Genomic DNA, 18335 nt, shown 5'->3' with positions numbered 1-18335 from the left:
AAAAAAGCCTTTGACAGGACTGTTTTCCATTCTGAAATACAGGTCTACTTTAAAGAAAATTCTTACTGAAATTTCACCACTTTCGTGTATTTTAAAGGCTTAAATCTAAAGCTCTGGCAGCATCAAAACATCTTTTTAAGCATTACAAAAAACTAGAAGTTTAAAGGCATTAATTTTTAAGCTTCTTCCTTTTAAAATATTATTTCTTATTACATTGCAGTAAAACAACAGTAAAGGAAAAAGAAAAAAAAAAGGGGAAAAAAAAGGAGCAACAAGAAATCTTTCCAAAATGTTGTCAAGAGCTAGCAAATTGATTGATCTGGAAAAGGATTCGTAATTGTCTCATGGAGAATGTGGAGCTTTTAGATTTTGTTTCAAAATTAAGTATATGTGACACACTTTACATAAATGAAGCTTTGTCCTCTGCACAGAGCTGTCCTGTACTCTATGCAGTCATTTATAACAGGCATGAGCACAAAGGGTAAGAACAGGCAACGAAACCATAGTGACAGGATTATATACTGCTCTAAGTCACTAGTGTGGAATGAAATACCAAATTTTCATTCTTACTGAAAAAGAAGCTTAATAATCATAGGCAGTATAATGGGGAGAACACTGGAAGGTCACCTGCTTTGTCTTTGTCTCCTTGCAGGATCTGTTATATCCTTGTGGTTCCTAACAGATGTTTATCTGAACTTCTCTCATCACCTGCTCTAAGTATGTTAAGCTCTAGAAGTGACTTTTTTTCTTTCTTACATACAATCTCTTTTTTCCAGTGCCAAATCCAAGCTGAAAATCCCACTCTTTCCTGTGTTCTTCAGCAGTTCTGTCCATCTTCCTTGTGCATTCTTGGTGCAGGGAAAGGAGAGAAAAATATTGCCAACAACTCTACAGTCTGTTGCCCAAAGCAGCTGTCTGTGCTGCCTTCTGCTTACTTCTCCATTTTCTTTATTAAAACCAGTTGTCATTAGTGCATTCTAGGAACTTCTTGGACAGTTCTTATCTTGCTGTGCTTCTTTCTCAGCTAGGTAGTTAAAATTCTGCCATATCACCAGTACTCATACTTTAGATGAATCTGCAACCTTGTCACAAAAAATATTGTCTGCTCACAGGGTTTGGTGAGTTATACTAAAACTCAACAACCATATTCACCACATGCTTTCAAATTACTAGCCATAGATTCCCAGCAGATCTAGCACAAACCAAGGATATATGTACTTCTTAAAGAAATATCTCCTCCCTTTTCACCCTCCTAACAAAGTAAATTTTTGCTTGAGTATACCAGTTGTGATTTATCTAACAATTTTGCCAAATCAAGTATCATCTAGATCCAGACTTCTGGAATTAGTAGAAAGACAAGAAATATTTTCAGCTATACTGTCGGGTCTAAACAAGCTTATTTTTCTCCGGGGTTTTAGAGGCTACTCAGATTCGCTTTGCTAAGGCTTATGGGTCACCTTTTGTCATTATTCCTTGCCAGTTATAGCTCTTCTAGCTAGGTTGGCAAGACACTGTGCAGAGATGCTAGTCCCCATTTTCTTAATCTGATAGAGGACTACTCCTGGCCAGCAGGAGGAGTTGACAGTTTTGTCATATAACTATTATAAGGATATTCGAAGGTACAAGAGAGACATTATAGCTTCCAGCAGCACTCTAGAATTTGAAAAATTAATTTATTCTTACAGAAACAATTTCACCAACACACTGGGCAAACTTAAGCATTATGTTGTCATTACATCAGTGCATTAGTTGCTTCATGCATGTCAAACCCAAGTTTCAGACTCAATTCCCGACTAACATCTTGGGAGGGTTCTGTTCTTAAGTTGCCTTAAGTTTAGACTAGAGAGGACATTGTGGAAAAAAGTGATCTCAACTACCCACGTGAGCTTTTTAAAAGTGAAAGCATTTTCAGATGTATGTGCATACATTTCTTTCTCAGTGTATTAATTGCTGCAGTGTAACTTAAAATATCACCTGTTTGTATAAGTGTCATCAGGCAGGGGCTCTGTGTTGTTAAATTAAGTAGCTATTTGCAATTTTATCACTCTGATAATTCAATATATTGCAATAATAACATTTAACTGGAGTTTTTTTATCCATTTTAGGAGCTCCATTAGCTTTTACTCATTCTCCTGGCTGCATGTTCATTACCGACCTAAAGAACAACAATGTCGGATCATTAAGGGGAGTCCCACAAGTCCACTGCATTTCTCAAGATCCTCTGCATTTCAGTATTGTGTCAGCAGAAGCAGCCCAAAAGATAAAGACTCTAGAGACCCTGATTGGAATAGATCCAGGTATAAACAAAAACTGTCTTCCTTTAGTGGATTCGTTTTGAGGTAGATGTGATCTATCCTGACTTTTTAGATAGTCATAAAATTCAAGAACACAGTAAGACTCTAAAGGCAATTTTATGAATTCTTTGTGGAATACAGTGAGTTTATACAAATAGGTCTTATATTTTCTGTTATTGTAGTTAATATCAGGGTCTGGCCAAAACCATTCAACCTTATGGGTAATAGAATATCTGATGTTGATGACTGTATACTCTCAAAGTACACAGAAGCATCGATGTTTGCAGCAGACTGGAGAGTCCACGGGGAATAAGAACTGTTACTGAATAAAACTGAAATTGGTATGTAAAGTACAGGGCACCTCATCATGCTGCTAACAGCTACATGAGTATTCACTGTTGAGTAAATAGCACATTTCTTTACATATATTCATGACTACTGTGCTCCTACCAGAAAATTCTAGTGCTTGCCTGTGTTTTTCAAACACCCCTCTCTGATGGGTGGAATTACATTAAGCTCTGCTGATGTATTCGTTAGTGAGGTGTTGTGTGATGGACCAAAGTGACCAGGTGACTACATAAGGTTGAGTTGGTGCTGCGCACGTGTACAAGGAAGACAAGAAGTAAATAAAGGCAAACTGAATAGGACAGCCATTCCTAAAATACACACTCTGAGTTAGTCCCCTCTGGCTGCTGCAAATTCTGATCTCAGTGTCCCATAAATTTTCTGAAATCCTCTGTAGGCAGTAGTGGAAAACAGCTTACGCCCAGCGCTCCCAAGCTCTGGGTTTGGGCTGTGTGCATACATTTGGGTCTGTTTATTTTTACTCATGAGGCCTCTCCTTTTCCCACTCTCTGGAGTTCAGCTTGGCACAGTGCCACACTCTGCAGAAATACAGGACCTAACTTAAGAGTTAGCTCATTTTCTTGCTAAAGGAAAGTAAATGCTTTGTCTCAGTTAATATACCCCACTTCTCAGAGACTTATATTTCTTGCTTCTGTTAACATAAGTTTTGTTCAGAATGTTTTTCTGTGTCCACTATATGGGTATTGCCTATATGTTATTTAGGAGGAACAGAGGGAGAAATGGCAAAGGGGAAATTGAGAGCAAAAAGAGGAAAGCATGGGGGTGGAGGGACTGAGAAAGATGAAGATGTGAGGAGGATGGAAAAGAATAATGAAGACTTACCTCTGTCAGCTAATGAATATTGGCACATCATGCTGGTATTCATGGTTTTCAGGAGTGCTAGCAATTGAAAGGACTGAGCTGTGAGCTTATGTCTCCAAGTGTTAGGGAAGGGAGAGGGGATAGGAAGTGTTTGAACAATGAGAGCCGATAACAACAGTGTTGCCTCTTTAGGGACTGACCCATGAGAAGAGACTTCTGTTAATATTCACCTATTTCTCAAAGTCTGATAACACAGTTCTATGCTACATGAAGTGTTACAAGAACATATAACAATCACTTAGATACCACTGTTTTAATTGAGTTTATAAAAGTCCCCGTGTAACTTACAATGTCTCCAAAACCTCAGTTCTGTGGTTAATCATTTCATTAAGTGAAATTTATTTGGGAATTAGCTCTTCCCTAAGTTAGATAAGTTAGAGACAAAGGACAAGCTTATGCATCTGAAGTCTTCATCAGAACTTCTGTAAGGTCGAGAGTGCTTGAGATGCAATCTAGCTTCAGTAGCTAGACAAAGTCTAGCAGGACTGTCATCACAGATCAGAGGAAGGTGGGAGCCAAAGGAAAGGAAAAAATATGCAATAAGCTTTCAGAAAATGCTCTTTACACTAATACCTAGAAATGCTAGGTATAGTAATTTTCAAAATCCAGATATCTGATATTCTTAACCTGGAAACAGAGCCCATTATCTTCATTACTCATATCCTACACCTTCTTGGGTTTCCTGAGGAAATTACCCCAATTCCTGCCTTGACCAGAGGTTTTTCTTTCTCTTGTTTTTTTAACCCATTTTATGTCACTATAGTATGTAGTTTCACTCACAGGGAAACTTCAGAAGGGGAATGATAGATTTAAGTGTACTGCTCTCGTTAAAAACACTTTTGTAGGAGACCGAGGTATAATTCACCTGCAGCGCCAGGATGAGCTTCTGAAGGCCTGCCTGGCCATCTCCCATGCCCGGTCTGTGCTGATAACAACTGGATTTCCTACCCACTTCACTTATGAGCCACCAGAAGAGAATGACGGGCCCCCGGGAGCCCTTGCTATTGCAGCTATACTGCAGGCCTTGGAAAAAGAGGTTGCCATAGTTACAGATCAGAGAGCCATGGATCTGAATAAAAAGATTATTGAAGAAGCTGTTCAACTAGGTAAGAATCGTGAGGGGTTTTGGTTTTTATCTTGCTAATTTGAGCCAAGGTTTGCTTCGGTTTTCATCTCACTGTCACTTAGTACAGGACTTTTTTTCCCCAGAGAATGAACCAGACTTCATCCCCTAAGCTCTGCTCAGCATTGCTACAATGACATTTTATTAAACTTAGCTGGCATCAAGTTAATGTGTACATATCTGGGTACTGATTCTGGCTTAGCTGTTTGTGATAAATTCTGGATGTCTGCTCTTATTCTTTCAGACCTGTTTCGTATCTCAAGGTTCCATTTACTAGCATTAACATTTAAACAAGTTTACACTGAAGTAAGCATGCAGGGAACTTATCACGAACAGTGTAAAGACATTGAGTTCTTACTATTCTAGTCATTTTGCTTTCTTCTTTTTTTTTAAGTTGCTCAAAAACACATTAAACAAAATAAAATAAAAAGATGTAGTATCTGAATTGCATTTTGTTTTCCTGTAGGAATTCTGAAGAAACCCATCCCTCTATTGAATTATCAAAGGGAAAGTGCTGATTCAGCTTTAATGTTTTTGTGTGACAATGGAAATTCTGGAAGACCTAGGTATGTATATTCAGTTTTTGAGATGGGTCACACCTCTACTGTGTAAAGTTATAATAAAAATAATGACCATGGTCTAAGAAGGCACAATGGTTACAAGTAAATCCTTAAGACTTGGAATGAATAGAACAACCTTTGAAGCCAAAAATAGTTATTGGAGCACACACAGAGTATGTAATTCCACGTTATTCTGCAATTATACATTTCTGGAGTATAAAAAAGATATGATTTTTCATATATCAATAGTTCTTCTCCTTTGAAAAATTTCTAGAAGTTTTTTGGCAGTTATTCCATGGATATAGATATATATACACACCCAATATATACTATATTACCAATTCTTAAATGAGAAAATCAGAAAGTATTGTGTCAAAGTCAGTGAAAGAGCTACGAAAAGAGTGTGTTCATTTTTTAGCGCTTTGGCTCTAGTTGTCACGTCCGACAACTGTGGAATCTGATCTGACTTAATAAAATATATGTGTTTGTAATGGTGTGAAAGCTATCATCCTATTGTCTTTAGCAGCCAAAGCAAAAATTACAAATGCATGCGTGCATTTCTCAGTATTGATGTGATTCTGTTCACATATGCATTGTTGAGTATATAATGTTGGACAAAAGTTCAAATTTATACAAAGTCTGTGATTAGGGTTAATGCACTGGAGAATTTTCTAAGTATCTGTACAAGCATTTCATTACTTAGCAGGCAACTGACATTTCCTTGTAGGCATACATTGCTCATTTGTATTGATCTTTCTTTGTAAAGCATTTTAATGTAGTTGCCTTCAGTTTGCTCTCTTTAATAAAAATATCTTTCACTGTGGTATTTGCTTCACCGATTTACTCAATTCCCATTTCTTTTCACGGGTTAGTGTATACTGTAATAGCATGCATGATACTGCCTTAAGTTTTTATGTACTGTTTTAAAAATTTATTTTATAGCTATATATAAGTACAGCCAAATTCTATTTAAATTGATCCCTAGGACCAAAAAAGCTAAAGTCTTTTATTTAAGTAGACAACTAACCTGCTTAAGGTCTCTGGAATCACTGTAGATACCCTCCCACAAGAACATTAAGTAATTCAGCAGAATCAGTTACCTCTTGGCAGTAAAACTGAAGAAACAAAAGCAAAATAACTTAATTCTAACATACAGTGGCAGAACTGAGTACTAAAATTCTGCTTAAAATGTAGGACATCGGCAGTACCTCTGTCTACTTTCATAACTAGCAAAATAGCCATAGACTTAAAGTCCCCTGAATCTAAAGACCCAAACCAAAACATTCCCTAACTAGAAACAGATGGATATTTGCCAAACCATGTTCTTTAAGCAGAGATATATTTGCACAAACAAGGATTTAGATGATCATTAATTTCCCACTTTTTTGTTTTCTTTGAAAACACTCAAAGAGACTAATATTTTACAAGATATTGTCTGTTTTAATGTGAAACAGAGCCAGACCAGATGGCTAACCCAAGTTTTGCTGGCTGGGAGGATTGCAGGAACTTCTCCATTTCTTGGTAGCAAATGTGGTTTGGGGAAGCTGCACTAAAGCTATAAAAAACCTGAAATAACCTTTGAAAAAAAAGCATAGAGAACTACATTCAGAAATAAAAAAACAGTATCCAGATTTTAACTTGAATCTCAAATGGTCAAAAAGTAGAACCAAGCACATGTGAAAATCATACCTTTGACTCCTCTCCTCTGTTTTTTTCACTCACCTCTAACCAGATATGATCACCTGATAGCAATAGAGCGTGCTGGGATGGCTGCTGATGGCAATTATTACAATGCCAGGAAAGTTAACATTAAACATCTCGTGGATCCCATAGATGAACTATTTTTAGCTGCACAAACCATTTCAGGAGTGACAACAACGGGTATGTGTGAGTTTGTGTGATAACTCTTCAGAAGCAAGAGAAACACAGAACAGGAACTTACTGGAAGTGAAGGGGAGCAGGAGGCAGGTGCTGAATAGCAGCTTGCAGGCTGCAGCTGTTTGTTGTGGTTGAATTTGAAGAGACCATTGCTGGAGAAAAATTACAAGGTTCTATTGAAGGATTCTCACAGTCAAAAAAAATGAAGAAGTTGATTTCAAAGTTATTTAAGGATAAAAAGAGCAGGCCCAGATATATTACCTATACATCAGTGTGTCTACATACACTTCTCTAAGTGCAGTTTTTGACAGTGACTTTATTCTGTATTTTATATGTGAAAGGCAGCATAGAAAGCAAATGATTGTTGAATGGAAACATTACTTATTAAGGTATTATTTTATGATAGATACACCTGAGTTAAAGCAGAAGCCTGGATAGAATCTTAGTCTGTGTTGTCTTTAGCAGTACTTTTGAGCAGGGATATTTGCATGTACTATAATAGTGCCCTGTCTAACAAAATATATGTACAGTTAGAATCTTTAAAGGAAGTCATTGTCCTTCCAGCCAAAACTACATTTACCTTGGCTAATGCATCTAAAAAGAATGCTTTTGTCAACACAGTGCTCCTCTGTTTTTTTCCTGAAAACTTATTTGTATCTGGTTTTGAAAAAATATACCATAGACCAAGGTATATATATAAAGTGTTGTACAACATCCTTGTACAATCAAATACTTCCTGCTACACTGTGTGGCCCAAAACAGAGTTTTGCAGCTATATAATCTATATAAATATTAAAAATGAAATTAGAAATAAATGTCCCAAAATTAGAAATAAGTACCCATGCCAGGCTGATTTCAGTCTCATCAGAACATGTCTGCTGATCTGGCTTTTCCTCTTTTTGTAGTGCTGTGGACTCACTCCTGAGTATTACCAAAAGCACAGAAGCTTTGGCTTCTCAGTATTGTTGTTTTTCAAATGTTTCCACAGAATTTAGAGACCTCCTGCAGAGATAATGCATAGTCTGATTTCACTGTATTGGTATCATTTAAAAACTGTGTAGCAGAAGAGTTCACTGGTAATTATTGTATTATCTTAAAATTTGCAATACATTTTATTTAGATATGATCCAAATGTTTTCATAAGTGTAAGGAGTAACTTCCAACATTCAAAAGGAAGCACTCTAGATGGCACTCTCTTGGCAATCTCAGCAGAGAAGCCAAAGATTGACTGAATAAGTACAGAAAAAGCTCTCTTTCATAAAGATGTCTAGCAAAATGCCCCGGAGCTTTATCTGATGCAGTTAATTTCAACTCCTGTCCCTGATTTTAGACTGCTGATACAAGAACTTGGTCTCTCTAGCTACTTATGTAACATCACAGCCTGAGTCCTTTAATAAAAATATCCTAATTTCTTCAAATATCTCCCACGGCAGCTCAGAGTATATTATTGATTTGGCAGAGTTTGGAGTGTTCTGCCAGATGAGATTTTTAGTCTATTCAGCAGCATGTTTGAATGTTTGTTTCCAACATTCACTGAATATTCAAATATACTATGAAATGTTATTAATTAAAAATACCACAGGCTTGTGAGTAAGAAAAGAAGCGGTTACCCAGAGTCACTGTGTCTCGGTGCTGTGAACTTTGGGAATGGTTTAACAAGTCAGAGGCTTCAAAATATAATGAAGGGATCTGCTCTGATCTTCTGTGGAATTTGTGTATGCGCATATTCTACACTGGGAAACTAATTGAGTGTCCATAGAGAAACAATCTAATTGTTTCTTACACTGTCTGGTACCTGGTTAACATTTCTTGTTTTGCTTATGGCACTAACTTCTTGTGTCTGTTTTGTGACTGGGTTACAATTTCTTGGGTTGGCTGTTGGGTGTTTCAATGTATTTCTGCAAAGCTTAGCTTGACGAGGCCACTGGGCTGTGGCCTTTGTGTCTTGTCTCCTGTTGCTGATAGTAATGTATTGTTACTGATTAAGATAATTTTTTTTCTGGTGGGGCTATATTTGACTTTCTTCATGGTCAGTAGGAATTTGGAGGCATATGTCTAGTTCCAAAATAAATGCAAATATTGTACAGCATTAGGGTGAAATACTTGGATAACCTTACAGACTAGAATACAAGAAAGATCAGGTTGTCAGCCTACAGAAGTCTTTATATAGTGTGCTCAGTGGCAAGAAGTACTGTGTCAGTAGGTGGAGAGGGGAGATGTTACAGCATTTGATATGTGTTGATTAGTTGCTGTTAACTTTTGCATGTAAAAGATTCTGATCTGGTAGCCTGACTACAAACAAAGTATGAGCAATGCCTACAATTGTATGGGTACCGATACCGTAAAAACTCATGGAGTAAGCAGCAACCTTCAGGAATACACAAAATAAGAAGACATGAAAGGCTGAGGTTGGAAGGACTCATTTTTCATAGAAGATTGAAATAAAAGATTAAGAGATGTTACTGGAACCACATGCTAATTTTTTTCAGCTGTCATACAATTGACATAGCTATATGCTATTTATATAGGAGCTGATTAAAAGCTTTCTGAAGTACTGCATGAAAAAATGGGGTCACACGTTTCCCTTTCATACAAAAGGCTTTTAGCACGGAAGACTGACATTTCCTGCACATTTGATGAATGTGGTTCCAGAAACCGATGTTGTCAGTGAAAACTTACATGGAAGATCTGGCAGAACTATTCTTCCTCTGCCTGGAAAGCACTCGGGCCTTTAGAAGAGGATTCATCTTGCCTATTTTCAGACATTTGTATTTGAGATGTCTGCCTTGGGATGAGATGGACTGAATGTGTGAAGGGTCTGTTTCTCTCTGCTGACTTTAATAAAATCGAGCTGCCTGGCACGTATGTAGATGCTGCATTTTGTCAGGTGAATTTCGCTCTGGAGACCTACAGTAAAATGCAGTCCTCTGCCGATGTGTAGAGGGAGAAGAAAACAGATGATACAGGAAGCTTTTCAGTGTGGTGTTCTTTTCCTCCCAGTGTCACATTAATGGGATCCATCCACAGCGTAGATCTACTAATTGTACAGCCGTCCTGGTGATGGGACTTACACCACTAAGACAAGAAAAGCAAAGCAGGACTGATACAAAAACCCCTGAATGATTGATATCTTTCAGTTAAAGAAACTGCTGATGATCTTAAAAGGATGAGAATTCATCTTAGGCTTTTTAAAGAGTATTAAGATCAAAAATTTGAATTTTGAACATAAAAAAAATCAAAACATTGTGTGAGATTCTTATAAAACAGTAGAACTTTCATATTTGTCTATAAGGATAGAGGCACCAGGATTATATCATTATTTATTTGAAAAGTACTATCAACAAAGAGACGGACTGCACGCCCTGGCTGCCGCACGCGGCGGAAGGGAGGGGGGAGAGAGAGACCCCATGCCCCGGCCGCGGCAATAAACACTTGAAGAAAAGTACCAAGATCAGTGTTTACAGAGCCATAGTGTTGTCTACTCTCTTATATGGGTCCGAATCATGGGTCATTTACCGCCACCACCTGCGTCTCCTAGAAGGCTTCCATCAACGCTGCCTCCGTACAATCCTTAACGTCCACTGGTCAGATTATGTGACCAATACATCTGTTCTTGAACAAGCAGCAGTCACAAGTATTGAGGCCATGTTGCTGAGAACACAGCTGCGATGGGCAGGGCACGTCTCAAGGATGAAGGACCACCGCCTCCCTAAGATCTTGCTTTATGGTGAACTTGCCACTGGCTGCCGCATGAGAGGAGCCCCGAAGAGAAGATACAAGGACTCCCTGAAACAACATCTCAGCCTTGGCCATATTGATCAACATAACTGGTCTACTCTGGCCTCAAATCGGGAGGTCTGGAGACACACCATCTATAACGCTGCTGATGCCTTTGAGAACGCACGTAGGATCACTCTTGAGGAGAAAAGACAACGCAGAAAGAATCGTGTCTTGCAGAATACACCACCTAAGGAGTCTTTCTGCTGTGCCTTTTGCAATCGTACATGTCTGTCTCACATTGGCCTCATTAGCCACCAGCGCGCTTGTAACAAATGTGGGTAGAGCCTTCCTAAATCTTCGTTTGCGAAGCCCAGCCATGATGACTACCAACAAACAGATTTTAGAAAGCACCATTAAATCCCTACAGTGAAATAAATGGGAACAGATTATTAAAGCAGATAAGAAAAAATATCAGCTGTTCCATGGCAAATCCTTTTATGTAAGATATGTGCTCCACTTGACTGTATAGACTTGAGGAGTTAAATAAAACCTTACTGCTGAGAAATAACTTTCCATTTCACTTGAAGAAGAAGATTGTTACAGACATACGAGATATTTATGCAGTTACTAAAAGTGTTAAATTTACCAATTTTCAGGGCTTGAAGTGTAAATTATAAATATTGTAATTTCTCTCCAGTAACACATGCTGTGCATTAGAGCACAGTCACATTTCAAATTCAAATCTGATATATCATAGTGAGGGCTTGAAGCTCTTCGTTGTTCTGTTTCACAGACATTGGCTAGGATTATTCTGTAAAATATAAGATGCTATTCAGACTAACAAGTGAAAGAGAAATTTTGGGTTCCAACTAAATAGATTGATTTTTTGATATATGTTTTTTAATATATTGGTAAGAGACTAGAGGTACTACCCAGCTTTTGTGTGAACTGCTGGTTTATATGTTACCCTTATCTCCAGATCTCTGAATGACATCCAGCAATTTTATGCCACAAACCTAGGGTTGCCCAGAATTTTCCTGAAATGACATAGGTCCCATTGATTTTACTAAAATCACTAAGACAAATACGTAATGTTTCTATTTGGACAAAAAAAATCAAGGCCCCACATCCTGTATATAAGAACACTTAGAAAAGGAAAGACTAGCTGTTTTTTCTATAGATGATGGAAAATGAAAACAGTAATAGTACACAGGGCTGGGCTCTTCCCATACTGTGGCACAATGACAGTGGTCTGTACAAGGCAGATGAGCAGTGCAGTCAGTCCTACTTCTGCCAAAGTCCTTACGTATATTTTTGCTTGTCATTCTGCAATAATTTCTACTTCTATTCCCTTTTCTCAATTAAAGCTTGTAACAAGCCAAAGTTTTCTACACTTGCTTTACTATAGAATTGTCTAATTTCTCAAGGTTATTTTGGATTAATTTTCTATCTCCTTTCTCTATTTTTGCTAGTGTGCTAGTGATAACACATTACACAGAATGCTCATTCCATGAACAGAGTTTACTGTCTTAATTCTGTCTGCAGTTCACAAGCATTTGATAATTTTGATTTCTTTTGCATGCACACAGTGTACAGTGTACATTGCATATATACACTTACATGTTGGCATGTGGTAGGTGATGCTTTCAGCTATTTAATTCACAGTCTTCTGGTTTTAGGTTGAAAATAAACCATCTCATATGGAGCTATAAACTGTCACAGTGACTGGGGAAGACACTGGATGCTTTCTAAATGGATTGTTAGTTGTACGATGAGTTCATACTCATTTTGTCTTTTTCTCTTTTAAAGGTGTTGGAGATGGAGGAAATGAATTAGGAATGGGCAAAGTAAAAGATGCTGTAAAGAAGCACATAAAAAATGGAGATGTTATAGCTTGTGATGTTGAAGCTGATTTTACTGTTGTAGCAGGTAAGGGATTTTTGGTGGGGTGGGAGAGTAGCTGATGTTTGAGAGTAGAATTGACAAGGAAACATTTGTCTTTACAAGTAATTTGTATTGGCCCTTTCTGTGTCTGACCAACTCATCCCTGGCAAATGAATTTACTTCTATATTATGTCCATTTTCTGAAGAGTTAAGCAACTGTGGCTACAGAAGAACTGGAAAACTAAGAATGTTCCATGAAGAAAGTGCATTTAATTGGAAATAGTTGGACAAATCCTGAGTATTCTTGAAAAATCACACAGTAAATAAAGTGACAGAATCATAAAATCCTGGAATGGCTTGGGTTGGAAGGGACCTTAAAGATCCTCTAGTTCCAACCCCCCCCACCACAGGCAAGGAACCTTTCACTAGACCAGGTTGCTTAGTAAGGAAGAATAACAAGAAAGACTGCAGAAGTGATCTGTGTGAGAGTTAAAATGTCTATGCACATATGAATTTTCAGAATTTCCACTCAAGGACAAAGGTAAATTCTTAATGTACAACAAAAGTTAAATATTATAGTTAAAATTCACTTCTAAACCAGCATGAAATAAAATTCACAGCAAGAGAGGTGTGTTTGTGTTCAGCAAGGACCAAGTTACGAACTGGATGATCCCAACTGTTCTCAGGCTCGGGTTTCTAGGTTCCTGACCCAGGTACCTGACACTTGATACTAACCCAGCCTTTTTTGACAGTTTGTTTTCATGGTGACATTCTTTGCAGGGGTCTCTAACTGGGGCGGTTACGCCATTGCTTGTGCTCTCTATGTTCTCCGCACTTGTGAGGTACACGATCGCTACCTGAGGAAAGCTGTTGGGTTTCCACAGTCATCCCAGAAGATGGTCTGGCTATCGGCACTTCCCTCGGTTTCCAAGGTAATTCCTGTGGGGCCAAGGAGTTGTGAGTAGCTCATGTCATGTAGATGGAAATGGCTAACAGTGCTAAATCCTGCCTAGTCCAGTTCAATAGCTTGCTGTCACAAGGTCTTTTGGTGGCTTTTGGGAATCCCTTGTGAAAGAGCAGCCACCCTTTATTTAGACTATTCCACAAAGGATTCAAGACAGATTGCAAATAAAAATCCTCCAATATGAATGTATTCATGTCTTGCCACTTCAAGCACAAGACAGTGCTGCAATTTTATGGGCAATACAAGAAATGTTTGTATTGAGCTACAGTGATTAAAATTCCCTGCTCACTTCCTTAGCATTGTTCATGATTTTATAAATCTCTATTATAGTCTTCTTTAGATGTCTACTTCCAAAATCGAAAGTCACAGTTCTAATGCAGAAGCCACTCCACGCTTCTGATCTTTGCACCTTACTTCTGATCTTGCCACCTTTTCTAGTTATGCTGGATCTATTTTATAAGTAGTTTTGAATGTTTCTAAATTAAAGTTGGAGAAAGACTTGCATATGAATATTTTTAAATGTGTTTTGACTAATGCAGCTCTGAACAGTGTGATATTCTGGGAATGCAAAGGTTTCAGACTGAGAAAAAGTGAAATAACTGAGAGGGGTGAGAAATGACTGTGATCTGTGCTCATCCTGCTGAGCACATGGCTCTATTTTTAACTTGGCAGCGTTTTATATATATATACACAGTTAATGATCAAGTAAGGTTTGTTCCACATATTTGTGATAACTTAGGAACTTAAAAACTCAGCTTTGTTGGCAGAGTACCTCTATAGAAACTTGGAAAAACCATTAGGTTTGTGACCTCCAAGAGTGCTAAGCAAAATATAATCCATCTACCACAGATATTGCCCAAAATAATTAAGTATTTCTCCTGAGATGACAGTACATTCTGCATGAAATTCTAACAAAGAACCTCTTAAGTATTTTAGAGTAGGTGTTACTTCTTTTTTTTTTTAATTCTTTTTATCTTAATTTTTCATCTAAAGGTCATAAAGCTGAAACTGATCCCAACATTTGGTACAGCCATATAGCCACTTATCCTTTGGCTTAACAAAGTGTATGGTCCTTTTCAGTGCAATCTTTTAAAAAAATAGATTAAGTACTTTTCACTTTCCAATGTTTTTCCAATGTTTTTTTATCTTTAAATTAATGCATCGTAAAAACTACTATGATCAAAATTTCTGGTAATGAGATACTGTAATTAAATGTGATATTGTGTACAGGAAATCCTTCCTGTTTTTGTTTCACTAAGCTATACAGCTGGGAATATTAATGATCCAATAATGAGCTGTTGAAAGTGCAATACTAAAATCTATTAAGATAAAATAAATGGAAACAGTTTTGTGGAGGAGAGAAAATGACAAAATGTGTGACAAGAAAATATGATCTTTAATCACACAACAGTAAACAGTACAGAAGATTGAAGACATTAGTATTCACATACTCCATTAGTATAAAAAAACAGAGCATTTATGTTTATGTGGCTACTTTCTGCAAAATCCAGCTTCATTTAATGCTATAGTAATTAGCCCAGTAAGATAAAGAGCACCACCACACATATCCACCTCAGTGTTTATATTTGTGTTTGTAGTTGGAAATAGGACATTTGAAGGAGTGCCTAAGCACCAGACAGCTTCCTTATAATGTGCTTTATTTTTCTTCAAAAAATGTCACTCTTTCCATGCTGTAGGTCGTAATAACTCAGTGAAGACCTCTCCTGAAACACACGTTATTTCTCTGCAGTCTCGTGCTCAAGCAGTGTCAGGATTGCACTGCCACAAATCCCAGAACTGTGGAGCTCTCCCTTCCCACTGAACAGAAAGCTAACTATATTCTAAGTGCATGGATCAGGCTTTACATTCATTTTAGCAAGTGATGCTGCAAAGCATTTGTTCCTTTTTGAGAACTGAGGAGCAAGGAACAATTTGATCTAAACAATCTGTGCTTACTTTGCAGCTGTGGAGTTGAATCATCATTATGTTTGATTATGATATTGGCCTGATTTTTGAAATGTTTGTAGTACTTTTATGGCAAAGTGACTGTAGTGAAATAGATTAATTCATACATATCCAAATGTAGCTAATGCTAAACATCCTAGTCAGCTCCTCATTTCATCTCACAAACAGGTTAACATATCAAGCTGTTGTTCTTTTACTGAACTCTTTATTAATGGTAACAAATTAACTGTATAGTGTTTATTTTGAAATTATGACCTATAAGAATATGAATTACATTATAAATATATAAAGATGTGGCCTTTTTTTTTTACTATGCTTTACTAGCTTTGTCATTCATAAGGGAGTTTTTCCTTGAATAAAGCACAAATTAGAATTTACTTTTTCTATTAATTTGATTATTTTTCTGGTTAACCCACTCCCAGTGTAGTTATTCACTGAAGAGAGAACTGTGAGCAAATTGCAGCACTGCACAGCTGAGGAAGCATGCTGCACATTGTGTATGCTCATTACAAATGGAAACAGTAGCATTTGATGACGGAATACAGTTTATCAGGCATAGTTATGTAGTATTAAGCAAGCCCTTTTTTCCTCATACAAGCACATCAGAGAGCTCTACCATGTAAATATGCAGCAGAAACAATTCATATTAGAAATTACATTCTGTGTATCCAATTGAGGTGTCTCTTTTGTGGCATCAGAGATCTACTTTGTCCATTTGCATATGGATACAGTCAGTGCTAAGAAAAACCTCTCTCATGCAGAAAGATCAGGTGCATATATTTGCATTCATATATATGATCATTTGTATGATATAAGCTGATGTATATTTATAATTTTACAAATTACAAAGTAGCAATTTTTATGCTACCAATGTATTCAGATAATTTCCTTAAATAACTGTGTCATTGCTGTCTTGTTACATGATGTCAAGACTGACACCATGTAACTATGCATATTTTTCCTTTAATAGAAAAACAGTGCCTCATTTAATTTTGTTGCAGCTAAGAACTAGGATGCCTTACCAGGAAATATAAGACAAATCTTTAGAAAGTGCATTCACAAAGCAGGTTACAAAATTATACTAAATACTGTTCTTTCAGTAGCAATTTCCATGCAAATGGAAATGGAACAGTAGACAAAGACCAGAAGGGGCATTCCTAGCAAAGAAAGGGAAGAAAAGATGGTATGTGAGTGTTTCAAGATCTTATTAACTTATCACAGGGTTGGTGTAGGGGAAGCTAAGAAGTAATAAAATTAGAGAAATGAATTCTCACTATAGTAAATGCAGAGAGAGTAGAAAGAGTTTTACTGTGTACATTTCATGACAGATGAAAAGCAAAGCAGTTTATGCTTGACATACATCCATTTGAAACCAGGTCTTCTAATTTCATTGTTCCTAGAACTAGTGTTTTTTCAGAGCTCATTTTATGCCATCTTTTCATCCCACTATGCTAACTGGCCCATAGCTCACAACTGAGGATTTTTTTTCCCCTCAGTGTACTTTAACAGCTCAAGTTGGAGCATGCTTTGTTATCTGCTTATATTACTGTTAAGCAAGAAAATAACTGTAGTTCTGAACAACGTATACCCTGTTTCAGAGCACACCAAGGAAGCAGAATTTCAGAGGGTTTTTTTCTCCCCGCCTCTTTCCTAAGCAACCAGAACTCTCATAAAATCAATAGTAAAAAAGTGAGAGAGAGCAAAAGGCACACAGAGATCACCAAAGCTGCAGGAAAGGAAAGTGAGCATGCAGCCCATCCAGGTGCTCTCTATAACCTTTTTTCTTGGTGCATCCTCTTTCCCTTCTGTTTTCTTTAAAAATGCAGCTGCAGCCAGCTGTCTCACTGGGGAAACCACAGATGGATTTTTGAGATACTTTGGGTGAAGGTGTTCCTCTGATTCTGATTTGTGCAATATAGGAACTTGAAACTAGGCAAAGAATTATTTATGTTTCTGAATTGACACCAATATTCTGTTTGAGGGAGTGTGGAGAGCAGTAATATAAGTCAATAATTAAACAGCAGTCAAAAATATAAGCCTTCTGACACTCCCTAAGTTCCAGTTGCTAAACATAGTCTTTCGGACAAGATAAAGAAAGTGTTAGCAAATTGATAGCAAAATAAATATGGAAGATGTGATCAGTCTCTCCTAGGATTAAGATAAAGATCTTGGTGAATGCTCTTGTCTGATTCCTGATTTTAATTATACTCTATTTCTTTGTTTTTTAAGGAAGAAAAGCTTCTGAAAACACTTGTGCGTCACGGGGTCCGCAGTGGGAAAACTGCCAGTTTGGAAATGGAAGTGGATGGGCTGCCCTTCTACAACACCCATTCACTTATGATTGAGAAGCTGCTACAAGAAGTGCAGAAGTGACTGTCCCTAGTGATTTCTGCACTAAGAGTTGCTTCCATGTAATTTCTGTGTTCCTGAGGCTCTCACATCATGTAAAAAATTAAAAAAAGATGACTTTTCATCTCTGGTGTCTTGGCCACCCACAACCTTTCATTGTTATCCTTACCACATCTCTGTGAACCAAGAGGAGGGTATCATCACAAGGATTTTGTCAACCTTTCTTTTCTGTAAAGCAGCATTGCAGACCTTCCTTGTAAAGTGTGGGCTATGCCATTGACCTCTGTTGTATTAGTAGTTTGCCATTTTTATATTTTGTCCCTTTCTGGGTGATACAGAAAGGTTTTAGACATTTCAGAGTATCCTGTTGT

General features: G+C 37.4%; 1 protein-coding gene across 2 annotated transcripts in view; it reads left to right on the top strand.

The window, feature by feature from the left end:
* The window catches only part of CUNH14orf159 (chromosome unknown C14orf159 homolog), a 47350-nt gene extending 29262 nt beyond the window's left edge, over window positions 1-18088 (top strand). For both annotated transcript variants that reach the window (XM_017813843.1, XM_017813842.1), the window contains 7 exons: window positions 2106-2297; window positions 4367-4627; window positions 5111-5210; window positions 6937-7085; window positions 12612-12731; window positions 13467-13618; window positions 17845-18088. In XM_017813843.1, coding sequence (XP_017669332.1) covers window positions 2106-2297; window positions 4367-4627; window positions 5111-5210; window positions 6937-7085; window positions 12612-12731; window positions 13467-13618; window positions 17845-17988 — 1118 coding nt within the window. In that variant the 3' untranslated portion in view covers window positions 17989-18088. The remainder of the gene's footprint in view (window positions 1-2105; window positions 2298-4366; window positions 4628-5110; window positions 5211-6936; window positions 7086-12611; window positions 12732-13466; window positions 13619-17844) is intronic.
* Window positions 18089-18335: the final 247 nt, after the last annotated feature.

Source organism: Lepidothrix coronata, unplaced genomic scaffold (assembly GCF_001604755.1).
Source record: "Lepidothrix coronata isolate B3197 unplaced genomic scaffold, Lepidothrix_coronata-1.0 Scaffold43, whole genome shotgun sequence".
Classification (NCBI taxonomy): domain Eukaryota; kingdom Metazoa; phylum Chordata; class Aves; order Passeriformes; family Pipridae; genus Lepidothrix; species Lepidothrix coronata.
This window is presented reverse-complemented; position numbering and strand designations above follow the sequence as displayed.